Here is a 27,163-nt window from a genome sequence, read left to right as displayed (position 1 = left end):
AGAAATGTTCACATCGGAATGCAACCAACCCCCCAACTAATTTGCAATGAACCCCCCTACCTTGAAAGGTATTCAGTTGTTTTTGTTGCTGCGGAGGAGCATTCGCAAATCACACATTGATCGAATCACATGAAGAGGTGGAAAAGGTGGCATAATGGAGGTCACCCCAGGTTGCAAGGTGTTGCTTCCTCTTCTTGTCACAAGCCTAACGATACTGTTGGTCAAGGGGGAAACATGCGGTCCAATTGGTTATAAAGCAACTGATTTGTTAAAGTAAGTAGAATTTTGCGATGATTTCTGTTCTGTGTTGATGACACCGTTTCTTTGAATAGTGTCTTTAGGCCCATTTGTAATTTCGCCATGCCTCGTATATATCATCCGTCATTTATGCCAAGTGCACACGAAATGGAAAAATTATTTTGATTTGAATTAGCATCAGTTCACGAAACTCTCCTCTGAATCGGAGAAGATATTTTATTCCATCTTGAACATGCAATAATCTTTAAAGTGAATTTGAGAGATGTTTCAACACGATATCGTGTTGTGGCAAAGATCGATCTTTGCCACAGGACAAAGAAGATTTAAATTTGGATGTTTCCTTCTTAAAATACATTTTGTATATTAAAAAGCTTTTTTCATTTGGCATCCTATAAGGAAAGTTAAAACATTGGACCTAATACTGTAATAATTTGATGAAGCCTCTCGAATAAGCCCTTCTTCTAGCATGGACTTTGAATAAGCTCCTTCCTAAGTAGACAGTGTTATTAGCCTTATTTCATTTGTTGCATTCAATTTGCTTAAGGTCTGTTAATACAACTTAAGAATATTGTTGAATGTTATTTCATCTCGGTGTCTTCAAAATTATATATTATAGAATAAAGACCTGAAAAGTATAAGCAAGGTACAAAAGTGCCTTCTGTTATGAAGGAATTTAAGGGGTCTGATCAAAATAGACCATCTTGAAGATTGTAATGCCATGACACAAGAGAGGACAAAATTGAAGTAGTTATGATGGCAGCCTATCCCATAGAGATTTGTAGATTCCTCTGTAGCTAAAAAAAGATCTGTTGTTAATAACAAAGTTCAGATTTTCATTCTAAAAGTATTTTCTATAGAAATTTCACTCTGAGCGGTCTCTATCCACAATGAATTTTTCGCTGGTTTGCCCACCGGAGGAATGGAACTTGCTATAGAATGATAAAATTCCGTCATGCCGTCGAAAAATCCAAGATGGTCTAAAGCCTTTATGCACCTATGGTTTACTTTCTGATAATCAGCAAAAATGTCCCTCACATAGTACTCTTTCTGCATGGGCCCCAACACAGGTTGGAATGTGGAGGGGCCAAGCAAAATAACACTCATGACAAAAGGTTTTTAAAAAATGCTCTATTGTTTTGCAAAAAAAGTGATAATGTGCATAGTATGGGGTCAGACCCTCTTTTTCTTATGATGGTTATAAACCTGCTTACTGTGCAGTTCAGAGGTTACAGGGGGGTATTTGCTACATTATTTTCATCATATAAAATCAGCGGGAGGTGGAAGGCTTGGCAAATTGTTTGGTTTTCTGTCAGCCCACTAACAGCCAATCATAACAAGAAGGCAGTATCTTTATGGAAATTTCTTTTCTCTTCAGGCCAGCATATTGGTTTTTTGATTTAAACAGAACAGAGTGTGACAAATTGCCAAAGCCCAAATCATTTGATATAATTGTGCCAGGAAACAATTCACAACATGCTTGCCGGTTCTATATGCACATCTGCAAGGGTATGACATACCAGTGCTCAGGAACTGTGTGCCTACGATATCTTCATACTGAGGATTATGTTTCTCTTCTGGGTAGTGAAATATCTAATCCATTCAATGAAGGTAAGCGTTACATATAGCTGTTTTAATTTTGTTTGAAATTCATTTTGTATAATTCTGTCATCCACTTTAGGGTAGTGTTGACTCTTTAGACAGGCAGATAACCATAGCAAGCGCAAGTGTCGAGTGTGTCAACTTGAATCGAATGCCTTACTGAAAAAGTGTGGTAACTTTAATTGATATACATATTTCTAAGGCTACAGGTTTCATATAAATAATGATAAAGCGAACAAGGGATAATACTAAAGCCGAAAACCCACTCTGGAAAATGATCTGTGGATCGGATCAGATTTTATGTTGCACATGCGCTTTGGATGCAAATATGATCACATGACTGATCCGCCACAGATCGAAATGGATTGAACAAAAAGTTGAAATCATTTCAACTTTCTTCTGAACCGTTCCGGTACAGTAGTTTTCTTTTGATCAAAATCGAATTAGAACTTTTTAAACAAAGGGCACTTGCGTCATGAGGCACAAATCCCGTTGAGATAATGTCAACATGCATTCCAATCTGAAACGATCGGCGGATCGAAAGAACAACACGATCTGATCCGATCCGCTGATCATTTACCGGAGTGGGTTTTCGGCTTAACACTTGTTAATAATAAATTTTTTAATTACTTACAAAATCTTCAGGTCCATTATGCTACAAATATTCAATATATAAAATTATTGTTAATAATCACGAGTAGTTGTGTCTACTTGTTGAGAGGCAAAAGAAAAATGTCTCAATCACTTGCTCTCCAGTTTAGTTTGCAGGTAATCACAATATCGTTCAGAAAAGTAGAATACTTCTTATTGTCAACTTTATTGTTTTTTCATCTTATTCTAATATTTCTACCACTTTCTTTGTCTACTGCAATTTGTGCTGCAATTTTTAATTTTTTTCCTAATTAGCAGCTTAATAATAAATAGTTGTATGATTCATTTAGGAGAAACTACCACACATTGATTTAAGCAATCTTTGTCCTTGAAGCGAGTGTTACTTATTATTCCCCTGTTCATTTAATTGCATTAAAATATTTCAATTTTTTTAAGGACACAAGACATTTGAATCAACATTCATTGGAGAAAGTAGTTTATGTAAAGACTCAAATGCATATGTGCAAACAAACATCAAATTTGTCTGTGACCTAAAAGCCAACTGGAACACATCCATAGTGCACCACCATGGAGGGGCATTATCCCCAAATCCTGTTGTTTTCTCATTTGACAAGGCGGCTTGCAGGGTATGATATTCTTATTAAAATTTTAAAATTGTTCAGTAAAACTTAAATTCTATTGAGAGGCTCAAAGTTAACTGTCAGTAAATTATTTTTACTAGGGTGTGATAAATACCAAATTCAAATACAGACTTGGAACAAAATTATCGGTGTTTCTAGATGCCCCACTCTGCTTTTTTATTTTTTCTATGATAATGCATTTTTGTGGAACTTTCTTGCATTCACAGATGTTAATAACCAGGACAATTCACTATTGTTTTTTAGTTTCCTTTCTTGTAAGAGAGGTACTAGATATATATATTTAGATTAGGTCTTGTTCATCTTTGTCACCTAAGTTTCTTCATGTTATTCATCTGTGTTAAATTGCAGTTCAGTAGTTTGTTCTAGTTTGAAAAAGACTTGCTTTCTGTTTAGGTTAGACACCATCTTCTTTTTAACAAACTCTAATCTACACCTGAACAAGCAACCTTGGTAGTTAGATCTATAAATTGAAATTAGGATAATGAACTTATCAACTTAATTAGTTTTTGCTGATTACGTAGCATTTTAAAACAGTGAAAAGCTTGGCAATTCTTAGGCCTAGTCAATATTTCATGCTAGAGTTGCCCCATCTAGAAGCATTTGCATATTTTGCTGGCAACTGCCCTTTCATCTTAAATGTCCCAAACAAAATCTTTTGTACTGTTCTGAATTCTTGTGAAAATTTGTCACCCTGAAAGAGACAACACCAAGAGTAAATCATTGGCAAGGAAGTGGTTTCTATGTCAAGTTGCAGATAAAATTAGCAATATTTCTTCAGCTCTTTTCCTTCACCATAAAACATATTTTTGTTAAATCATTTTGCTTACAAACTTTGCACAGTGATAGAAACCAAAAGATTGGGAGATTGTAGTCAAATCCATATCTAGTTTGTTCCTTAGGTCCTAGATATCTTGGCCCTTTATTTCTTTAATATTATTGAAAGGGGGTCACCCGTATGATACTCCAGGATGAATTGGCTGGGCTGACAATCCAAGCATCTGTTTTTCAAAAAATACCGTTTTTTAAAGAAATGCTGTTTTTCAAAGAATTACTTAATTTAAGACCAATTGAAACATCAAAGGTGTTTTCACAACCTCTTATTCACAGTGCCTTGCCCTTGTCATCTTGTAAAGCCATGTCGTCCATGACATATCAATTAGGCTTTCGCTAAATAGTTGTTTTCTTACTCATCATGTTGTCAACTTGTTAATAGAATTCTCATCTACTTTAACAGCTCAACGTTCAGTTTAATTACTCTGGTGCATGTGAAAAATTTGAAAATGGAAGCACTCCTGGCAAAAGCATTAGTATAGGATCAATTATTTTAATATTGTGAGTAAGATTATGTTTGTTATTTCAGTATTTTTATGTACACAATTTGCCAGTGTTAGTAAAAAGTCAGTTGAAGCAATCCATTCCCTTGGAGGAGGGCTTTATAAGAAGGGCCTAAGCTTGTCATCAACAGCCAGTATTTGCCCCATTATTTTTTCTGAGATTTACATCCCTAGAGAAGATAATTCTTATAATATAACTCTAAAAAAGCGCAGAGCTCCTGCACTTTTTGAAATTGTTTATAGCCAAAGTCAAAAAGATTTATACATTTACAAATAAAGATGTTCATATATAGATAAACAAATAAGAAAAAGATATGTACATACAATAAAGATATACAAATTAAATATATATATATATATAGAGCTGACAAGCCACCCCAACTTTAAGATTAAAGGACCAACCCTGGTATAGTTTCAGCTGCTATGAATAGCAACACTGGCTTCATTAGTGTCCCCTTTACAGCTTTTTCCCCTAGGCCCACTTAAACTTTAGTAAGCCACAGCATCATAGCTTCATATTTCCATAGCTCTTCTGTAATTGCTTCTTGCTTGTCTCATCACATATTTCTTATGCTCAGGTTTAAGACCTCTGCTGTTCATCCTCCATAGGTTCTTTCCTGGCTTAGCATTGTATTTCATAATGGGTATGCTGATAAATCGCATGGCTGGACATCATGGCAAAGAGCTTATACCACATGCCTCATTTTGGTTGTCACTTCCAGATTTGATTATGGTACGTTGAGCATACTCTTTTCTCTTATATATACCTGAGACAGTTTGCAGAGTATAGCCAATTTTGACAAGATCTTGAGTGTGCCAACAGCCCTGCACCTTATGTGCCAGCTCTATCAACTCTTCCAGAATATGATTTAATAGATTAGGTTTTTAGGCACGCCCTCAGTCTATCTTAGGACGACATCTTGGGTTCCCCATCTTCATGCACTGTATTCTGGTAATTGTCATTTGTTTTTGTGTGATTTTGCTGGTATGGCTCTCCATACTTTGCTGTATCTTACATTAGCAGAAAAATTATTTTGAAGATACACAATTGGTTTGGTTAAGCTCATGTTGTATTTTGGTCATATATTACGATCAGCAATTATGTTATTTCTTGTGACTTTGGAAACCACAGCTTGTTAATTAACTTGATAATAAGAACCACGACGAATAAAAATGCATATTTCTGAAACAGTCTACAACTTCTTGTTAAAAATCAGATGATAAGCAAATCCGGTATTTATACTGACGAGATTGACAAATCCGGTATTAGACAATTCCATTAAAAGACAAATCCATTAAATTAGATTACATAAACGTTATTTCTTTTATTATCCCTGGCAGTTATTCAACATGCCATACATCTCTTGTATTATTTTTCTTCTGCTGAAAAAGTTTTTGTATTCCCAGGATGGTTTTGTGTTTACTATGCAAACAATAACTTGTCGAAAGGAGGACAGAACGAGCTATGAGACAATGTAAAATGTTGAACTGTGTACCAGCGACACGCCCCGAAGCTCGTACCACTTTTCTTGTGGAGACCAATCAAAACACAAATGCAGTTACTGATGTGCTCAGCTTCGCAACCGCTTGTCTTTTGAAGGAAGATAATCGCAAGCAGAAATTTATTTGCAACATTTCGCTAATAATTATTTGTCAAGTAAAATTTGCATGTATCTTAAGTAGAAATAGTTAAGTTAATGAATGGTAGACATTGGATTACACTAAGTGATTGAGGATCAATTCAAGCAGCTATTTTAGCGGTAAATTCATCCAACTGCGCCTTATTACTTGAACGATTATAAGATTGCTAGCTATTTAAATTCCAATATTCTAGCTTACGGTTTTGTAAAGTTTGTAAACTTAAAATTAAAGGCATCGATATTGCCCTAGAGTTAAATCTTCAGAGATCTGGTAAACAGTGCACTGATTTTGTACTACCCCAATGAGATGTATACTACCCTTACCCACACTCCTCTCTGCAGAATTAACCCACAGCCCATTATTTGTCTGGACACATTGTACCATGCTGGTATATCGTACGCTATAATGAAATCGCTTAATCGTCTTGCTTCATGTCCTGTGTTTTATAAGGCTATAATTGAATTAAAAAAAATATCTTAAATCGATATATCAGTCGACCATACGATCCATGATAGAGGGGGAAAGGGGGGGGGGGTAGGGAATCACTTTAGTTGAGGACAAACGCATCATAGAAAAACTGTTGTTGAAGGAACCTGATATGACCTTGATTTCCCGACTCAACGTTCTGTTTCCTATAAAAAGCAATGAAGTGCCCCCTTCCTGGAAAAGCGATTCCCTGCTCTCACTTGGCAGAAGGGACCTGTAGCGGCGCCACTGCCTTCGGATAAAATTGGCGTTCCCTGTTGGTAAAAGAGCGTTTTCTGTTGGTTAAAAGGGCGTGGCTTGAACTTTTTGGTTTGTCCCCCCAGAGCTTAGTGGCTGGCTCCGCCATTGGGAGGGACCCTTCAATATGTAGTATTACATATAAGTCAGCGTAGACTCAAAGTACATATTCTGGGATATCCCTGTACACGATAAAAAAAATGAAAAAAGATAAAAGCTGGACCCCCAACCTCTCTCTACAAGACAACATTCAATTAACAGTGTCTTTCAAAAACATGGCGTACCAGACTTGCTTTTACTTTGTTTTCTGTTATGAGATAGTTTTCTTGAATATGCATTTATTAAATGAAATTCTTACACTGTATGGGGAACGTTACATCTTCAGGTTTTGAAGTAAAAGGTGATTTTGGATCTATTTTCAATTGTTTGTTTCTTGTCTTTGAATCTCAGAGCTTTCACCCCAGGAAGAAAATTGTCGTTTGTTTAAGTTTTCACTTTCCGCTTTCTGTGTTTCTTTTATTTTAAGTACTTTGGCTCTTAAACATTTTTCAGTAAAGTATCGTATAGCTCTGCCATTAGTGCTTAGTCGGTGGGGGCTTTTTGAGGGGGACTTCTATAAAAGTCATCTCCAAGTTGCCATACAAGTAGCACACTATGTAGATTTTTCACAATTTTCAAATTTATTTCATTTGCAATTTTATTTGATCATATATCCTGAAATATCAAGCCAAAGTATAAATCAAAGCGCAAAAAGATTTTTTCGTCAAACTATTGATATGTTCATTGTCTTATGCGGCCTCCATCAGCCATCAAGGATAATGGGTCATTTCCCCATTGTTTCCGATTAAGCCCCCATGGAAGTATATTAAAACGCAAAAAATGCATTTTAGGATGGGGGCCAATTCAAGGATAGGGGTTTATAAACAAATTTTACTTTCAGGATGGGGGCTTATTCGACGAGGAGCTAATTCGAGGAAGGTCCAATTCGAGGAAGGTCCAATTCGATGATTTCCGGTGCTATAATCAACTTCGCTTTTGGTCTCAAAACACGTTGTCATTTTTACCTTTAGTTAAAGTATGTAGTTAAGTTAAAGGGTGTAGTTAAAATGATGAATAGTGATCATCCAGCAAAGTTTCATTTTAGTCTTGTTTAAGGTAATTGTGGTGAGACAGATAACAAAGGTCGCAGGATACCAGTAAATTAGATCAGTGTTTTTCAATTCCGTGAAATATCGTTTGGTGTGCGGTGGAAAGTTATCCAATTTCACTGAATAAAAATTATTCTGTTGAATAAATGTAATTTTTTTAGTGAGTGAATAAAGAGTGAAAAAAACAACTTTATTTATTACAAAATACTTGTTTATGTTTCTCTGTTTTTTATTCGATGAGAAAATATTTTGAACATAAACCACAGACCATCTTTTTTTAACATTTGCCGTTGGTTGTTTGCCTCCTGATTTTTGCTATGATAAGAGGTCGAAAAAACACTGAATGAAAGGGGAAGGGGCTGTCCAATCCTGATATTATTAAATCTTCATCGCTCCACTTTTTCAAACAAACAGTGTTTTATGGTAAAGTTTTTAAATTCTTTGTAAACTTAATATCTTGACACGTCTGACCAAATCTTGCAGCCATATAACTTCCATGTTTTTTCATTTAAATGGTATCGAACTTGGTTTAAATGGTATCAAAGCTTGGTTCCCACAGTGGCGGATTTAAGGGGGGCAAATAGGGGCAGTTGCCCCTCTTTCAACGAGTTGAAGCAAGTCTGGCGCCCCTATTTGGAAATTGTGCGCCCCTTTTGAAGAATGAGAATCAGATGAAAAAGGTTCTTGGACTGATAGGTTAATTTGCTTCAAGGATTGCCTCAAAGTTGTTGTGTATTCTGAAAAGGTATCTGAAATTGTTGTATACAGCGTACTCTCGCAACCAATTTTTGAAAATTTTTTAGCGCCCCAACTACCAACTGCCTCTCCTTCAAATTTGCTCTGGATCCGCCCCTTGGTTCCCACTGTGCGAGTAAGTGCGTTCACCTCTGAGCATTCAAGTGAGTTTATTTCGTCAAACATCACTTTGCTAAACTTGGTACTATTTACAATGACGACCTCAATTTTACTCACTTTAAAACCCAGAGAAACCTCCCCTGCATTACAGAATCGTACAAGATTTTTATCGTGTAATTTTTATCTGATACTTCGAATGAAAAACAACCCGAAGTATTAACAAGACTGCGCGTGTCCATTCTGCAGAAAAGAATTAGCAATAATTGGTCTTATGCGACCTGCCCCCCAAATTTACAAGGGAACCTGCCCCCCCCAAATGCCAGCCCTTAAACATGCTGAAAGGATTTGATAATTTTACTCTCTATTGATACTTAAATGTACAATTACAAATAACTGTTGTACACTTTTTATTATTTTTCACATTTTATGATTTGATGCTTTTCCACGATTATCTTTGATGCCACAACACTGATATCATACTTAACCAGAAAAGTGAGGGGCTACACCCCTCCCTCCCCCTAACCCCTGGCTTCGGCGTGCCTGTGGATTGAAGTGGTAACTTCTTTCAAACTCAAAATAGCAACGCGAAAACGAAATACCTTCACAAATCTTTAATTCATTAATTTTGAAATGGCTGCTAAAATTGTCAGTTGTTGTGGGAATGGCAGCTATAAAACGTCCCCCAAAATTTGAACGGGTGGCGTTTTCTGCAAGTTCCTGTTAAATGTTGCCAAGGATACAGCCCAGTCTTGGAAAGTGTTGATGTTGTTGTTCTGATAATGAGTTAAATATTGGACGGACGGAAAGTTGTTTGCATCGAAGGTAAATAATAAAGGTTGAGTCAACATTATTAAAGTTAACAATCAACTAGAATGTAGAGTATATAATTAAAGTAACTGATGCTGAAAGATGAGCTCAGGTACAAAACTGCACTGAAGTGTGAGGGATCTAGGCCAATCACTTCCCATTATGTCGTCGCAGAGAAAAGCAATCGTCTACGCCAATGTCCGACAGTTCACCGAGCAAGGTCATGATTTTCTGAAAAACGGAGACCCAGAAACTGCTGCTAAATGTTTTTCAAGTGCTCTTGAAAAAGCAGAACTTTATGGAGACGAGTATTTGGTGCGAGCTTGCTCCTTTAACGCGGGGTCTTGTCTGGTGGCCTGTGGCCAACCCAGTCGTGGTCTGGTTTACCTTACACGAGCTATTCCTCCCAACAATCAATCAGATGGACTACAAAATTTTGCAGATTTGGAATATAATATCGGCATAGCACAGCATGCTATTGGAGATATTGTGAATGCCATAGTTTCGTACGAAAAAGCTGCTGATGTATACAAAGATCTTGGAAATCTGCCATTGCAGGTATATATAATCTTATCTTTTTTAACCTGTTTTATAATTTCCATCATAAATAGAAAGAAAAGGTCGAGACATAAAATTTTAAAACCTATCTAAGCTTCAAACTAAAAATATAAAAATATATTTTTTTAAATTCAATTATGCAAAATTGTGGGTTTAGTACTTTGGGTTGAGGTTGGGTGAGCTCTGGTTAATGACGAAAAATATAATCTTTCTACTTTTTATAGGGAAGTTGGAGAACATTTTTCATACACACCTGTTCACAACAGAGTGAATAAAAGCATATTGCTGAAATGCCATCCTGTGGTTTGTTTAAGATTAATTTTTATGGCCATTTCTCTATATGGTCAGTGGCATATTAATATGTTAATATCAATATATTGAGGGGGAGGCAAGAGGGGTGGATGCCCCCTCCCCCAACAACGGCAAAAAATCTCATTGAAAAAAGGCGTCTTATGCATTCAAACCTGGCTCACTACTGTTTATGGTGTTATATTTCTTGGTATCATAATGCTAGTCATTTCTGGCTTTGCAATTAAAACACATCTTTGCTTTTTAGGTTGAGACATTGAATAAATTGGTAATTTGCTACAAATCAACAAAAAAAACAAAAGAAGCTGCAGATACCCTTAAAATTGTTGCCGATTTACATGAAAAAATGGAAGATAAAGAAAACCAAGCCATTGCGTTAAGTCAGCTGACTGTTATTCTAGCAGAGTTGAGGAAGATGGAGGAATGCAGTAAAATTCTGAGCACATTGCTTGAAGTTTGTCATGAACTTGATAATCCAAAATTACAAGGTTTGTTTCAAAAACTATTATAGCCACGTCTAGTTCCAAAACCCAAAACATTGAATTGTGCATCTTGACATGCCCTTTAAAATAAGCTATTAATAGCAATCTGAGGTACCCCTAACACCAGCTGTGATATTAGCAAAAACATATGAAAGTGGCACTTCTTCAAACTTAATGATATCATAATGACATCATCTTCATCTTCAAGCATGCTTGGAACAACCATGCTTGAAACATAAAAAGATGTGCCACAAATGCACTCTTGCTATTTGTGAAGGTATGTTGTCAGGCTGTTTGGTGTTCGTATCGCAGAGAAAGGGATCTCTGCTATCTAAGTGCATATGCACAAACTTTGCATTTGGAAAGAAGGGGTAGATGTTGGACTTTTCATGCTTGCTCCCCAGCGTATTTTTTAGGGGTTCGTTTCAATAACCATGCCCAGATTTTAGATCAACAAAGACCTGAAGGCAATAATAATAATCAGAAACCCATGTGGACGGTAAAAAATAAATAAGAAACAGGCAGTCTTGAAATAAACCATTCAGAAACACATTTTATCATAAAAGCAATCTTCTACGGTACAAATAAAAATATGTCATATTGTGTTACTTAGCTTTGCAAAGAGATAAGAAAACTTTTCTTGATTTTGTGCTTTGTGTAACTAATTTTGTGACCCAGTTAAAATGCTGAAAAATGTTGTTTTATTGTAAACTTGTTTCATCTTTTGTAGATATTATCATACTTGATAAAATAATTTTTTACTTGATAAAATACTTTTTTACTTGATAAAATCATTTTTTACTTTATAAAATCATTTTTTACTTTATAAAATCATTTTTTACTTTATAAAATCATTTTTTACTTTATAAAATCATTTTTTACTTTATAAAAACATTTTTTACTTGATAAAATCATTTTTTACTTGATAAAATCATTTTTTACTTGATAAAATCATTTTTTACTTGATAAAAACATTTTTTATTTGATAAAATCATTTTTTACTTGATAAAATCATTTTTTACTTGATAAAAACATTTTTTACTTGATAAAATCATTTTTTACTTGATAAAATCATTTTTTACTTGATAAAATCATTTTTTACTTGATAAAATCATTTTTTACTTGATAAAAACATTTTTTATTTGATAAAATCATTTTTTACTTGATAAAATCATTTTTTACTTGATAAAAACATTTTTTACTTGATAAAATCCTTTTTTACTTGATAAAATCATTTTTTACTTGATAAAATCATTTTTTACTTGATAAAATCATTTTTTACTTGATAAAATCATTTTTTACTTGATAAAATCATTTTTTACTTGATAAAATCATTTTTTACTTGATAAAAACATTTTTTACTTGATAAAAACATTTTTTACTTGATAAAATCATTTTTTACTTGATAAAATCATTTTTTACTTGATAAAATCATTTTTAACTTGATAAAATCATTTTTTACTTGATAAAATCATTTTTTACTTGATAAAATCATTTTTTACTTGATAAAATCATTTTTTACTTGATAAAATCATTTTTTACTTGATAAAAACATTTTTTATTTGATAAAATCATTTTTCAGGAAAAATTTATCTTGATATTGGATTGTTATACAGTTCAGAACATTGTTACCAATCCGCTAGTGAGTGCTTTGAGCATTCTTATCATACTTTGGAAAATGTTAGTAGGGAGCAGAAGGATCGGATGCTTGAAGCTGTCGTTTTATTGAATATGGGAGCTTCCTTAAATCACCTAGAGCTGTATGAGCGGGCAATTACTTTTCACAACATGGCAATAAAAAAGTTTGGTGAGTATGTTTGATTGACTTAGTGATTTATGAAATAATATGCTTTGAGGGAAGTGCTGAATATTGTATCTGGGGTTACACTTGTGGAGTATGTTTCTAAAGGTCTGTTTCTCTCCTCCTTTTGCTGTCACTTAAAAGATGCTTTTGTGAAAAATTTATCAGAAGTTCAACATATTGGCCATACCTAATATATGGTCACCACCCCTAACTAGCTTTTGTAAAAAGGCAAGAAAAATTAGTGGGCCAGGCTAATTATAGATACCAAAATAAAGTTTGAATTTGTTACAAATAAGTTCCAGTTTTCTTGTGATTATTATTGTTCCTGACCCGAAATTGAAACTTATTTAATACATTCCCACCCTAACAAACACTGCAATGAAGATAAAACAAGAAAATTATAAAACATCAAAGGTGTAACATGTTTCAATGTTTGTTATTTTAGGAGAAGTTGAAGACAAAAAATCCCAGAGTCAAGTCTACTGTAATCTGGCGTATGCTTTTTCTAAAACAGAAGAGTATGATGATGCAAAGGGGGCATTTTTAAAAGCAATTGAATGCTGTAAAGAGTGTCAAGATACTACAGAGGAGTGCCTTGCCACTGAAGGCCTTGCAGCAATTTACTTCAGAGAAAATGACTACAATAATGCGATTAAGTATTACAAGGAAGCTTTAGCTATTCTTACAAAAGCAACAGAGGTCAATAGCACTCACAGTGAACGGATTGTAAACAAACTTGCAGAAGCAGTTCAATACCAACTAAGGCTAGACAACCAAGAGTTAGAGTATACTGACTCATCAGCCAAAAACGGCAAACATAGATATGGACAAAGAAGGGATAAACCTAAATATGGCAAAGTCAATTCATTAGTTGCTAAAGGTTTAGAAGAATCGCATGGTGAACATGAGCTACGCTCCTTGTCATTGGACGAGAGCTCGTACAGTGACTCATCCTCTTCTTACAGTGACTCAATCAAAACACAGGACCGTAAAAATTCAAGACGAAAAATATCTGAACCTGAAAAAATTGTCGCTGATGTTGCTGATAATTATGAGACAGCTAATGGCAGTCATAAAAAGCATAATTATTACAATAGACGGCATATTATGATGCATTCTAATGGCAACAGGGAGATGCAAGATGGTTACGTCAGGGAGGAGCATTCAGTTAAGCAAAGACCTCCCCCAGTGAAGAATTCTGTGACATGTGTTCTACAGTAGTTCATGTATTTTTTATTGGTTCACATATTAGTGCCATATTGGTGGTGCAAAATTTTGATATTTGGCCACATTTGTTTATAATTATCCTAGAATGCCTGCCAAAAATTTTGGAACACTGACATCACCTTTCAAGGTAAAATTCAGCCATCTCCCTCTCCCCAATGGCATAGGAGATAGAATGTACCTTCTGTTGCACTGCTTGTGTGATATTTGTTTAAACTAACAACATTGTCCTAGAGTGAAAAGAGTTGCCTAAAAGGTATTTTTTTGATAGAAAAAAAGATACATGTTCCAGGAAGAAGGGACCAGAAGTAGTGATTGTTTGATAGGAAACAAGAAAGTTATAAAATATAAGGCAAATTGCTGGATGTTCCAAGTATTTGGCAGGAATTGTAGGAAGAAGTTAGATGATCTTTCAGAATGTAGTGTCGCAACCCTGATATGTTTATAGCTGTGTTTGGGATGTGTAATTTTGTTTAGAGACAGAAATGCAAGGCCCAATAACCTCTTCCATTGTAAAGCACTGATTTATTATCACATGGAGCCTCCTGCTATCAAAATTAAGTTCTAGGAACGAAATGGCATCAGTCCAGTTCCTCAGTGGATTGTAAGCCATGCTTCTAAATATTCACATTGATTGTATATCGTTGCTTGAAAATCCATTACACGTAGCGTTTTGGGGGGGGGGGTGTACACTCCCCCAACTTTCAGAGAACTCATCTGTAGAATCAAATTTATAACAAAATATTAATATAACAAAATAATTTTTGTTGGTAAAATATGGTTTTGCATCTCTTACACCCCCAGTAAGAATGGTCACGTGATGCCACTGATTACACACTTAATAATAACACAAACAATTATTAACAGTTTCCTAACATTATAACAAACCCTCAAAAATATGCGCATTAATATATATCTTTTTTTATAAATATTTACAAGTATAAATAATCATTTATTTATATGTAATGTAGTTCTTTAGTGTTACAAATATCACATGTTGTTACAATTTTTACTGTCATACAATTATCAAATCGTCAATATAAAAGAACTCAGCTCGAAATGATATTTCGTGTATAAAACATGGTGACTGCTTTTGGATCCTGAAAATCTTCCAATGACATGCAATTTCTCATGCCCAAACCTGCGAACATGTTAATAAACAAGGTTACGGCCAATTGCACAATGGATTAAGTTCACAAAATTAGGGCTCAAACTTCTTGAGTTTTACTTTAATCACACCCTACAAAGGGGTTTATATATTTGAAATGCAGAAATTTGGAATTTGACTTTATTGAAGACTCCAGTAGCAATGGCTCTTGAAACTGAAGTTCACTTCCTAAGAGCAACTTGCAGACATTTGATACTTTAAAGGCATTGAGTCATGGTAAATAGGCCTTCTCTATAGGGGGTCATTTGGTTTCGGCGTGATCGCTGCTGTTTCATGTGATACAGGGCCGTAAATCTGTCATGTGAATTGGGGGGGGGGGGGGGGGGGTCAGCAGAGCGAATGAATATAAAGTATGCAGTGGGCATGGCACCACAAGGGTGTGTTATGGAAACAGTTGAGGGGCAAATTACTTAAAAAACAAAAGTCAATATTTTTGGAATTCTCAAGACTTTCTGCTCTATAGAAGGTATTTATAGATATTCCTTAGTACATTTACTTGTGTTGATAATTGGATGGATAACATTTTTCAGAGACGGCCCCAAGAAATTGAGCCTTGGGTGCTAAGAATCAAGTTTACTGTCGCAGGAGGACCGATTCACCAAATAAAAGCAAATAATAGACAAATAATAGAAATGTACGTAAATAAGTTAGTAAATAGGTCAAATAAAATGACAGATTGCGCTCTTTTTATTTCATACTTTGTTTTCAAAAATAAAACGGTAGAGAACGGAAAAAACGGTAGAAAACGGTAAGTTTCTATCTTGTAAAAATCCTAAAAACCACTCTGCTTACAAAAACAACCTTAGTGGCTGAGGTTTGTTGCAATAACACAGAAAACGTAGTTTGGTTCTAACCCGGCTACCAGCGATTTCTTTCTTTCAAGGAAAATGATGGTAATTTCTCCAAAAAAATCGTTTTGCTCCAGATTTTTGGGGGGGTCCAGTCCCCCCCGGGATTTACGGCCCTGATGTGATATTTGCATCCGTTGTTGACAACTTGCTATTGATGGAAACTGTTTTGTCAATCAGTACGAGGTGAGTTCATGTGACCAGTTCCAGGTCACCCAATAGCATGCAGTCATGAAAAATCATGACTCAGCGGATTTTGGCACTTAGGGTATACCCAATCCATTTTATAATGACTTAATGCCTTTTAGTTGTTTCAATATTGCTACTTGTTTCAATATTCGCATATCATTACTTGACAAGATGCTTTTCTACTATTACACTGAACCCACAGTAAGTACTGTATAGCTTTATTGCATCCTAAATGTTGACTAGATTGAACAGTGAACGCTGTTGAGGATATTTGAGGCCCCTAAGCAGTTTAGAGTTAAGTGAATGCTTCATTTTGATGTCGTATTTGAGTTGATGAAGCTATCTTACAAGCAGTATAATTTATCGATTGTCGATTGAGAAGGACTGTTCCGTAATCTCTTGGTATGGGTCCTTGTTTAAAAGGTCGAGGGCCTGGTTTACTTCTTTTATGTTGATGATCCATTTGGTTTCATTTACTGTGGCTGTTCATAACTAGCAATGAACTAGTTCTAATCAATGCCGTGGTAATTGTTCCGGATCTCATTACATTTGCCTATTCATCCGGCAGACAAGAGCATTCACGTTTTTAGTTGAACATATATAGGAGACCCTGGAACGAGGGCAAATTGTCATTCTTTAAACAAGTTCAGCTGGTTTTATTTGAATGCAGTACGAAATTCTTTCAGAGAAACAGTCAAACAGAAAACTGTTTGCATTGCGAGAATTTTCCAGATTCGCAAGAAGCGTAAACGGATCTTCATCAGAAACTAAAGCGTCGACCTGACCCGAGGGCGGTGGTTCTGAAAAATCAATTTATTTCCAAATAAACTTTTTAGAAATGTCTAGTTTCACATGGAACCAACGTTTACTTTTGCCTGAAACTTGCATGAACTTGTAGCGCCGGCGTAATATCGTTCACATGATCCGTCAACGAATTTTACATTAAATTTGAGGACAGAATTATTATTAGAGGTGCGCATGCGTTAGAGTTTGTTCGTGCGCAAATAGTTAATGCGCATGCATCCCGGATAAATAGCCATAATGTAAAACAATCCGGTGCCGGAACAATAACTACGGTGTTTGATCAATGTGGTAAACAGTTTAGGTCAACGGTCAACAATGATAAGCAGAACCCACCTTAATGTTATTGTCCCAACTTCCTGTTGCTATGGCTGTTCCATCTGGCGATACTTGAAGTGTGCTTACACGATTTTCATGACCGTACAGAATAGAAGCTTCGGAGATCTGAAAAAGATTGGACCTTCAAATAGTTTGGGGAGGTGGTGGTAGAAAGCTGAGAAGGCCAGTTTTAAGGATTTGCGTGGTAGTTCCCTTGGAAACTCTTCGATTAAGGTACTTTGTACAGAGCATCAAAGGATAAATATATGGGTATAATAGAGTTCTAAAGTAATGACGTCACAGAAATTCACATGTACACCTATTTAAGAGCTTTTGAATTTGGATCACATCATGTAACAGCTGTAGATGTGCCAGATCAGCTAAATGGATTACAATGTTTGCCGAGATATGGCCACAATAGTATAGGGTCGTTTCCCATTAAATCATTCTAACTTGGTCTTATAACTTTATGAACCGAGCCTAAATAACAGTAACCCGTTAGCAAACTTCAGATCTTTCGTAAGCGATATCTCGCCCAGTTGTTAACGTGAAAGCCTGATTTTCCATTTTCAAAGGTTGCTTCATTAGTAAGTTACAAACTCTCAATATACAAATCTTTATGACGTCACACTTTTGAACTCTATTACAGGAAATGTCTGGTAACAAAAAGCAGCTTCTTTACGATTGGTTATCTATTTATAGTATGTGGTTATCTATTTATCTATTTATAGTATATCTATAATATGTGGGGATCGCCAGTTTAATACCCGAGATTAACTGCCTACCTTGAGGGTGTCCCAAACGCGAACAAGATAATCATTGTAGCCAGCAAACAACAGTCTTCCTGTAAAAACATTGAAAAAATGTAATGAAATGTTACTTTAAACAAAGGATTGTTATGGTTTCCAGCATTGTTTTAATTTGCACTAGCAATTACAAGCCTTTATAGCATAAATAACAGGAGTTAAAAGTAGTAGGACATTTCCTGTTAGACACAGAAAATTCTGCGAAAATTGGCTTAGAAGATGCAAATCAAGTTCATCTAAGTAAGAAAATTGCTTATGATGGTTGTGTAAATCACGAGAAAAGTATGTTTCATTCGTTCTGAGTACAGACTAACACAATGCCTTTGAAAACAGTATAATTAGTGTTGCAGGCATCCACAACGATGTAGCTGTTCACATGTGGAACACAATTCAGGATTAGGCCAATACAATCTTGCAAATTAAATCTCGAAAATTCGTTAATAAAATCTCGCAAACAAACGAATAAAATATCGCAAATACAGTGTCGCAATGCGAGGACACGATCTCGCCAACACAAGAACACAATTTCACAAATTCCCGAACCCTATATCCAGCATTACATATCTAAGTTTGTTTAAAAAGGCAACTTGTCCTAATGGGAGTGAAGAAAACGCACAGAAAATTATGCACATAGAAACAAAACGTTAGGACCATACCACTTGCAGAAAAGTCAATTGATGTGGCACCAAAAAGAATACTGTCCTTCGCATAAACAGCCATTTCTCTATCAGCTCTTAGATCGTATAAACGGCACTGCAAAATATCGAATTTTAGGGATGAATCTTACGGTGGATAAATAATTTTATGCTATATCAAAAGGCAACAAATCATATTCCAGTGGCGTGTCAAGTAGGCATCATGCCTCCCATATTTATATGAATCTGCTTGTCGCATAGATTCGAATCGATTGCTTAGACTTTCGGGAGCTGACACAAGTCTTAATTCTCATGCATTTTGGTGATCTTAACTTGTATTAATTACTTTCCTATGTTACTTTCCTCCAACCAAGTGCATGACCAGGTTGGAGGTCAATTCAGAGCTTGCTTCACTACTGACATAGATCAAATTGAATCTGAGAATCTGCATCCAGCGCTATGAATCTTTTATATTTTTTATATAGATAATATCAAGTAAAACTTTTTCTATAAAATAACTCATAGTTGATTTTGTTGCTTTTTGTATCCTGTGTAGCAAAACCTCGCTTCTTCCAGATGTTCAAAAGCCTGAAATCTTTACAAATCTATTGTTAGGTACAGGAACTTGTTATGGTCAATGGTTGCTTTCTTGACAGAACAGAGTAGGATTGTTCTAGAAATTCGAAACAGTTTAGTACAATTTAGAATCAACTTGTGCTCATTTTTAGGTGGCAAAGAATTTGCTGGGAAATTTCAACTAGCATACGTTCCCCATTGTGCCCCCCCCCCACGTAAGGCAGTGGTTAGCCATTCAGATTTAACCTCAATATTTGTTAATTAGCAGGAAAGGTTAAATTTTTGAATTTCCAAATAAAAAATTTGAGCGCATGAAGAGCAGATAAAATGTATCTGTTTTTGACCTACTGATGGATCTATTTTTATCATTCATCAGCAGTCTCGAAACTTTTGGAATAAAATTCCGATTTGTTCATTTTTTTAAACTGTGAAAAACTCTCAATCTTTCGACCCAGAAAACTTACTCGAGCCATATTTTGTAGCACAAACACTGAGGATCTCTAGCGTTATATTTTGAAGTACCCTCTGTCTGACATTCAACCCAAAATCAAGTGAACATATTAATGGAAATACCGTTGAGTCATCGGAAGCAGAAGCCACTCCCTCTCCGCTGGGAAAAAACCTGAAGAATAGATAAATAAAGATCAATAAAATTTCTCTCGATGTTACAATTACCGCTAGAATGCCTGATAAAAGTCGTGGTAAACTAAATGTAATTTTTGAATATTTTCTAATGGATTTCTTTCCCCATCCGAATAATGTTGCTTAATTCAACATTAAGAGGCTCGATGTGCTCAAATGCATTTATTTAAGATAGATTTAACGTATAACCCTATACCCATCGTTAGTTTGGGGGAAGGGGGTACGGTGTTATTTTTGTTTTAAAAAGCACTCAAGCAACTTGGCATGCAAAATAATTTTGCGGTCATTGTATGTCTTTCCCTTCCACCCCTAGTTAAATTCAAATTGTATATTTTTTGGTTTTTGTTTCTATCTAAAATCAAATTGTTAATTGGTAAATCTTTATGACCATGGGCTTATTGCCATGAAAGAATATGCTGGGGGGGGGGGGGGAGGTAGCAAAACCACATAACAAACAAAAGGAAATGACATCATTTGGCTGCTTTCTGATACAGGGTCATCGTTGGGGAGGGAGCATACTGTAGTGATAACAATTTAGAGCAGGAATAAAATCATAAAAAGTGTGGGATTTTCTGCATACCTGACACAATTTATATCTGCTTGGTGTCCCTCGAAACTTTGAACGCATTGTCCGGTTCGAATGTCCCACACGCGGACAGTTTCATCACAGCCCTGTTCAATAAAAAGTCGTAAATTCAAAAACAAGAAATTCAAGAGAAAAAGAGGCTCCTTGCGAAATTGAGGGGGCCAAGGCCCAAGGGAGTAACAGTCCCCACAGTTTTCAGAATTGTTAATTGAATATTGTTAATGTTTTTCTTATGGCCTTCAAACTTTGAAGCTGAATGCGCGAATCCAGAAAAACAGGCCTAGCCAAACACTGCTTCTAAGGGCCCTTCAAGCATTGCATCTTGAGAGGGATATGATACTCCAAAAAGTCTTCGAATATAAGTCTATTTTACCATATAATATTGTACCCTTCCCGACCGTCTTGACATCACCCGAAAATCATATGTCCCGGTCGGGCCTAATAAAGCAAATATTCGAATTTGTTTCCAAATACAATTGTTAGTACATAGCGAGTAAATTTTTGTGAATGGTTTTTATGTCAAATGATTTTCTAAAGTGACGTTTGTTTTTGAAAATGGCAAATTATCACTGATTGTAAGATATGGTCTTTGAGACGATATAGACTGCGCTGTTAAAAGGGATCGACCATCCTGATCAATCGTCAACTTTATTATCTTTAAAGAATCATTCTGACGTTTTCAGATTCTGAAGTGAGTACGACAAAAACGTTTCAAGTAGCATGAAATTGTTGTCCGGTGAAGTCCTATCGCTTTCAACCATCGTAAAGACTTTATAACAAATTTTGATTTCATATGCTGGTTTTTGCGTCCAAATCATTATTCCGGTATCTTTGGGGTAGAGTGATAAGGGGGGAAGGGTCTGTAGGGCAAGGGTCTGTAGGGGTGTCTCACCGCCTCTACAGGATTGAAATAGGTGGACTGAAAACAATCTACAATACAGACGAGTTGATCCTGATTGTTGAAAATATAACATTTTGTTTATTTTTCTTACAATGGTTTAGAAAAGTCAGTATATTCTCATCAAGAGTTGGTCCTACCTAAGGTCACACACACCCACAAAATTTTCTACTTTTAGACTAGTTTCACTCCTTAGTGTCGACAAAAAGGAAATGATACTTACAGCGGAAACGAAGATGGCACCACCAATCTTTGATGAAAAGTGAAGGCTAAACAATAACAATGGATATTTTTAAGGATAAGGATTAAATATGAGATTAAGTGGAGCAAGATCGTAAATGAAGCTTCTAAAAAAGTTCTGAGATTTAGAAAGAGAGGGATTTTAAGCCTGAAGCGGACTACCATTAGACAAGTTGACTAGCAAATTTGTGACAAGTCGGAGAGAAATTGAAAAGAAGGTACAAGAGTTTAACTATTTTTGACGAATTTCAGTCAGATAGAGTACAGTAGCTTTTGCTTCTTCTCAAAGAAACAAGAAAAATTAATTTGGCAACCAACACTGCAAAGTAACACATTCTCTCGGAGATATGATAACAAATTTCCTAGCATAAACATTTGGTTGAAATCTACTTCAAGACAAATCATCACATATTTAGAAAATATAGTTAGTAAAGCAAATATGGTACAAACAACGTTACAAACCTCAATACGTCCGCTGTGTGGCCTTTAAAAGCTCTTATCATCGTTGCTGATTCAACATCCCAAAGAGCACATGTCGTATCACCGCTTCCTGTCAAAATCTGCATTAAAAAAAGATGTATGAATTGCTTTTAATGAATACGAGTGCTTTTAATGTACAACCCCGGGAAACAATGAAAACGCGAAATCACGCGGGATTCTGCGTGTCTTCGATCAGTTCGAATTCAGCGATTTTTCATTCGCCAATGGAATCATAAAATTCGGAGGTTGATCAGAAAAAATTTCAACTTTTAACTTGATTAAGGAAACAACTGTTAATTTTTCAACAACCACTTGAAAAATGAAAGTGGCATCACCATTGCTGGACAAGCTGCATCTTCAAAAAACCTACTGCTTGCTGCCAGGTCGAAATGTGAAACTCGTTTACGAATTTTTCAAACTACTTGACATCCACAACCAAAGTTCGTTGAACGATGTACAGTTTTTGACGTTGATGAAACATTTTACGGACCTGGATGAGAGCCACATATACAAAGTATTTGATATGCTGGACACTGACTGTTCCGGGTCCATTGATTTCAATGAGTTCTATCTACTCGTATGCATTTTGATAGCGGTGAAGGACAATATGATTAAATCTTTTATTTACAGGCATTCTAGGACGGTTTTTGATCTGCTGGACGAAGATAACAGCGGCAGTATATCTGCACACGAGTTTGAATCTTTTGGGTTTTTGTTCAACATGCATAAGGACTGCATAAGAGATATTTTTGCAGAATTTGATGTCTCTGGCGACCAAAATCTCGATTACTCCGAGTTCAAGATGTTCGCCATGGAGTGTATTGATCGGCAGCTCGACCGAGAAACTGAAAAGAAGGGAATGTTGGAGTCTGGAAATTGTCAGATACTTTGAGCCTCTACATTGATGACTAATCTAAAGTTCTCCAAAGAGCTGAAATCGTTGTAAAAATGTCGGAAAAAGCTGCACACAGTTATGAACAGTTTAAAAAATTGTTTCCAATCCCCTGCAAAAATTTCAATTTTCGATACTTTATAGTTACCTGTGAAATCTGATTAAGAAAAATTGTCTAAACCCCTGTACTTAATTGAACGAAGTTTTGTACGGGTGGCGAAGAAGAATTTCGCAGCAACATTGATAACTTTAGAAAGTAGTTTTAGTCTGGTGTCATCAACTTTTGAACCGGCCGTCGCTAGATGCCGTGCACAAGTGGAAAGAGGGGTGGCCTGGCCCAAAGTGAGCAAGTCATCTCCTGTTTGCCGACAATTTTGAAAATTTGCCACGAGATAGAAAAACTCCACGATTTTGCAACGGAAAGCGGGTGTCACACCAAACGTACCTACTATCTGGCCTCCCTTTAAACCTGATTTTTTTGCGGTGCTTCAACTATTTTCAGCAACAGTTCTACTTACAGGTTATCACCTTAGTTCAAAATCCCATTTAGTACAATCATTAGACGAGAAATACTCAAAACGACAACAAAAATCCCACATTCTCAAGGCAACCTTACTCTTGCATTTGATTTCTTCAAGAAACTTGATAAAATATAAAAATTTCCTATGAAATTTATTCAAAATATTGAAAACCAAACTTGATGTTTTTTACCTGATGATCTGACTTTGTGAAGGAGCAGCACGTGACATGACTTGCATGCGTGGCAACATGTTTTGGCTCACTATTTTCATTTTCAATGAGACTAACATTGTAAATGGTGCAGCGATTGTCGAGCCCCCTGTAGAAAAGAAAGGTACATTTTTTATATCGTTTAATTCTTTTAAAAAATATTTTTAGTATCCAGCTTTCCTTTCCAATTATAAATTCAGGTTTCTGACGGGGTTAATTTAAACTTCTGACTGGGTATCATTTCAAAATCTTGTCCCTAAGACCCCACATTACTACCCTTACATTGAAAAGCAACAATTGGTTCAATGAAAAGATAGAACTTTACTTTTTGCAAAACGATTCTCAAAATAATTAATGAATTATGTAGGCACAGGCTATTTGAATGCATTAGTTTCTATCTCACTTTGCCTGGCTATGTTCAACTTAATGAAAATCAACTCTACTTCTTCATATAGTCTATGCCTTTTATCTGATATTCAACTACAAACAATCTATAGTGTTCAAAAAAGCGAAATCCTCTTTTCACAACATTGCTTCCAATCGTGCTGACACGACGGAATGCGAACTCTCGTCCTCAGTCTCTTTTAGTGATTCTAGCTCTGCATATTCCTTACCCGCATGCAGTGAACTTCTGCGATGGAGAATACGCCAAGGCCATCACCCAGCTACTATTTGTCACAATCATGTCTTCCTAGAACAGAAGAGAAAATAGATTCATTCGATTCTTGAAAGCAGTTTTGCATTGTACATTTACAAAGCGTTGGGAAAAGCGTTGCGTAAATCGTTGCGTAAAGCGTTGCATAAACTCTCTCTATTGACTCTCTTGCACCTAGATATATCAGTGGCCTATTCGTGAGATTATCCGGGGTACATCCAAGAGTGTTAAGAAACTCTAAAACAGACCTTGCAATACCCATGTTGAGAACTGGCAATGGCCAGAAATCTTTTGCGTATCGTGGGGCCAGTCTCTGGAACAGTCTCGATTTTGACACAAAAATGGCTCCCTCAATCAATGCCTTCAAGTCCAAACTCAAGGAAAAATAATCATTTTTTATATATAAATCTTTGATTTAGCCATATTCCGATCTTTTTATTGTAAATTTTATTGTATATAACTTTTTAATTTTGTAAGTAGTTTTTGGCAGGGTCAATTGTAAAACAGTATTTAGACTGAATTTGTACCCTGGGTAAATAATTTTGAAATGAAATTAAATGAAATAAAGCAATGCGTAAAACGTTGCGTAAAGCTTTATGTAAAGCGTTCCTTAAGGGTACCGGGGTGGAGGATTTTGACAGCTTGCTGAGGATGTATTATCATGGGTGCAAGTACAAAGCAGTTGTCTTAAAGATAATATTGATAGTATTGATAATATAGTCATCAGTATATACCGTTTGCACTTATCAGACACCACATCCGAAAGTCACTAACGAGGATAGGTTTTCGTTACTTTGTAGAATCTGATTTCCACTTCGCGAATCTAACACACGCCGCGAAGTGACCTTTTTAGTCCTTTAGCATATCCATACAAATATGTACAAACCTTGTTTGTAGTGTATGCGTCCCAGATTATGATTTTGCCATCCTAGAGATGAAAATAATATTAATACAGCATTAAGGACTTATACTATAGCTCATCAAGTTGGTTCCTTCCTTTGGGGTTTATTGAGTAGGTATGTTTATGGACGGGAGCTACTTCGAGGGCCGAAAGTCGAGGGACTAACCTTTCACAATTTTTAAATCCACGTAATCTGACAGTTTACTTAGAAAATGTAGTAAATAAGGAACGCCGCGAGAACTCTATCGGAGTCCGTAGAGCAGCCTGCCATTGTGGTCTTTCTTTTATTGACACACTCAATGGTGGTGCCAGGGGAGGACTAGAGGGGGCAACAGCCCCTCCGTCGGAAGCAGCTAGCCCCCCCATCGGAGGAAATTTTAGGTTATTGTCGGAACAAATTTGAAAAAATAACGTACGAAAACTGCTTATTTTTATCATTTTGGCCCCCCTGTCGGAAGTAAGATTCAGTATTCCATTTTCCGTTAAAAGTGTTACAAGAGGGTGAGTAGGACGAGTGGTGAGGAGGACGAGTGGTGAGGAGGACGATAAGGAGAGGGGGTGAGTTGGACCAATTTGATGTGGTTCCTCGTTATATGGTCTCGTTGCCTATAAGCTAGTAAAATGGGCTGTAAACAAGTTCCTCATATGGAACAGTAGCGCACGTATAAAGTCTGAGGTTGCTTAATGCCATGGCACATCTCAAGTTCTCATCAGTTTTTCAGTTTTCATCGTTCATCAATCAATCCTAAATACAATTCTACATAATACACTACACCTAAATACATAAGAAAATATCGCACTACACAAAAATAAATTAAAATTAAAGATTACAGAAAAAGAACTTTAAATAGGTTAACTAATCGAGAGAGAGTCATATATTTTATTACAACATATTTTATTAGAATCGAGATAAAATGTTTGCCAGGTTTTACTGAAGAGACCAAATGAATAGCAACAATTTAGAGAGATATTCCCTAAACTACATCCCTAGAATACTCCCAGCATTGGATTTGATAGAGATTGGATTCTTCAATTGTTTCTATTTGAACTTCGATACAAGAAGTAAAATCTTACAAACCTGTGAACTGCTGACAAGATGCTGCCCGTCACTCGCCCAGTCTAACGCCAAGACTTTTGTTTGGTGTCCTTTTAACGTCCTTCTCGCCTTTAGTTGCAGAGGCTGGAGACTTGGCATTGTCAACGAGACACTTTCAACTAAAACGTTGCCAGTGCATTGAGTTATCAGGAAGGAATATAAGAAAAATCAATGCAATAACTGTTCAGAATTTTGATAAGCTTTATATCCTTGAAAGATAAACAGATATATTATGACGATCAACATTAATTTACCATGAGTAAAGAGACATAACACTTTAAAATTAATTTCTAAGTAATTAATCTTTTGGCAAATTAATTACTTTGCTTTGTAGAAGGGATACAGCTCTCTCTTGTTTAGAAATTAAAGTCAGGTCCGTAAGTCTTATTCACCAAGATCGCCCCAATCTAACCTAGATTCCATATTTGTTTACATTTGACAACCGGCCTAACCCATCAAGTAATATGTTTCGTTTGAATAATTTCAACTCACGGTCAGCATCATATAACTTTCTCTTCTCTCCTTCGAGCTTGCTTTTCAAATGTTGTGCCTCCTTCGTTAGAGATGCAAGCATATCCCCTCCAGACTCTGCTCTCTCTCTTTTTATTGGTGCAAGGGGCTCGCTAGCCATTTTCGCATCTGGTCACCCGGAAGTCGTGCGTGAAGAATTCGTTCGAGGAAAAATTGAAGTGAATGAGCCGTTATTTC

The 27,163-nt window shown here is 35.9% G+C and overlaps 4 protein-coding genes across 4 annotated transcripts; 3 read left to right on the top strand and 1 right to left on the bottom strand.

Annotated features, from left to right (window-relative positions):
- Positions 1-110: 110 nt before the first annotated feature.
- LOC135687408 (uncharacterized) lies at positions 111-7,230 on the top strand. Its single transcript, XM_065203953.2, has 6 exons — positions 111-273; positions 1,634-1,866; positions 2,905-3,095; positions 4,345-4,442; positions 5,054-5,177; positions 5,852-7,230. Exons 1-6 carry the CDS (start codon positions 155-157, stop codon positions 5,921-5,923), a joined length of 837 nt encoding a protein of 278 aa, XP_065060025.2. The 5' UTR covers positions 111-154; the 3' UTR covers positions 5,924-7,230.
- Positions 7,231-9,557: 2,327 nt separating this feature from the next.
- On the top strand, positions 9,558-14,183 carry LOC135687404 (tetratricopeptide repeat protein 24). The gene is made up of 4 exons (XM_065203948.2): positions 9,558-10,176; positions 10,733-10,973; positions 12,550-12,774; positions 13,217-14,183. Exons 1-4 carry the CDS (start codon positions 9,781-9,783, stop codon positions 13,990-13,992), a joined length of 1,638 nt encoding a protein of 545 aa, XP_065060020.2. The 5' UTR covers positions 9,558-9,780; the 3' UTR covers positions 13,993-14,183.
- A 654-nt stretch (positions 14,184-14,837) lies between these two features.
- Positions 14,838-27,129, bottom strand: LOC135687407 (guanine nucleotide-binding protein subunit beta-5a). Its single transcript, XM_065203952.2, has 13 exons — positions 26,948-27,129; positions 26,438-26,574; positions 25,345-25,386; positions 24,418-24,494; positions 23,786-23,912; positions 22,165-22,262; positions 21,686-21,731; positions 20,559-20,650; positions 19,910-19,958; positions 18,782-18,878; positions 18,105-18,163; positions 17,338-17,445; positions 14,838-15,136 (listed from the first exon to the last, which is right to left on the bottom strand). Exons 1-13 carry the CDS (start codon positions 27,084-27,086, stop codon positions 15,125-15,127), a joined length of 1,083 nt encoding a protein of 360 aa, XP_065060024.2. The 5' UTR covers positions 27,087-27,129; the 3' UTR covers positions 14,838-15,124.
- LOC135687409 (EF-hand calcium-binding domain-containing protein 9-like) lies at positions 20,644-27,123 on the top strand. The gene has a single exon (XM_065203954.2). It carries the CDS (start codon positions 22,502-22,504, stop codon positions 23,072-23,074), a length of 573 nt encoding a protein of 190 aa, XP_065060026.1. The 5' UTR covers positions 20,644-22,501; the 3' UTR covers positions 23,075-27,123.
- Positions 27,130-27,163: the final 34 nt, after the last annotated feature.

This window comes from Rhopilema esculentum, chromosome 20 (assembly GCF_057945365.1).
Source record: "Rhopilema esculentum isolate cy_ngs chromosome 20, ASM5794536v1, whole genome shotgun sequence".
Classification (NCBI taxonomy): Eukaryota; Metazoa; Cnidaria; class Scyphozoa; order Rhizostomeae; family Rhizostomatidae; genus Rhopilema; species Rhopilema esculentum.
Note: the sequence above shows the minus strand (reverse complement) of the source record. Positions and strands in the feature narration are given on the sequence as shown.

Bases quoted from the DNA above. Each gene is read 5' to 3' on its own strand.
- LOC135687408 (XM_065203953.2), top strand. From the start codon at position 155: ATGGAGGTCACCCCAGGTTGCAAGGTGTTGCTTCCTCTTCTTGTCACA. The intron at 4,443-5,053 runs GTGAGTAAGATT...CATCCTCCATAG, and splicing joins GGATCAATTATTTTAATATT to GTTCTTTCCTGGCTTAGCAT. The intron at 5,178-5,851 runs GTACGTTGAGCA...TTGTATTCCCAG, and splicing joins CACTTCCAGATTTGATTATG to GATGGTTTTGTGTTTACTAT.
- LOC135687404 (XM_065203948.2), top strand. From the start codon at position 9,781: ATGTCGTCGCAGAGAAAAGCAATCGTCTACGCCAATGTCCGACAGTTC. The intron at 10,177-10,732 runs GTATATATAATC...TTTGCTTTTTAG, and splicing joins TTGGAAATCTGCCATTGCAG to GTTGAGACATTGAATAAATT. The intron at 10,974-12,549 runs GTTTGTTTCAAA...ATCATTTTTCAG, and splicing joins TGATAATCCAAAATTACAAG to GAAAAATTTATCTTGATATT.
- LOC135687409 (XM_065203954.2), top strand. From the start codon at position 22,502: ATGAAAGTGGCATCACCATTGCTGGACAAGCTGCATCTTCAAAAAACC.
- LOC135687407 (XM_065203952.2), bottom strand. From the start codon at position 27,086: ATGGCTAGCGAGCCCCTTGCACCAATAAAAAGAGAGAGAGCAGAGTCT. The intron at 21,732-22,164 runs GTTTGTAACGTT...GTTATTGTTTAG, and splicing joins CACACAGCGGACGTATTGAG to CCTTCACTTTTCATCAAAGA. The intron at 17,446-18,104 runs GTAGGCAGTTAA...AATCTTTTTCAG, and splicing joins GCGTTTGGGACACCCTCAAG to ATCTCCGAAGCTTCTATTCT.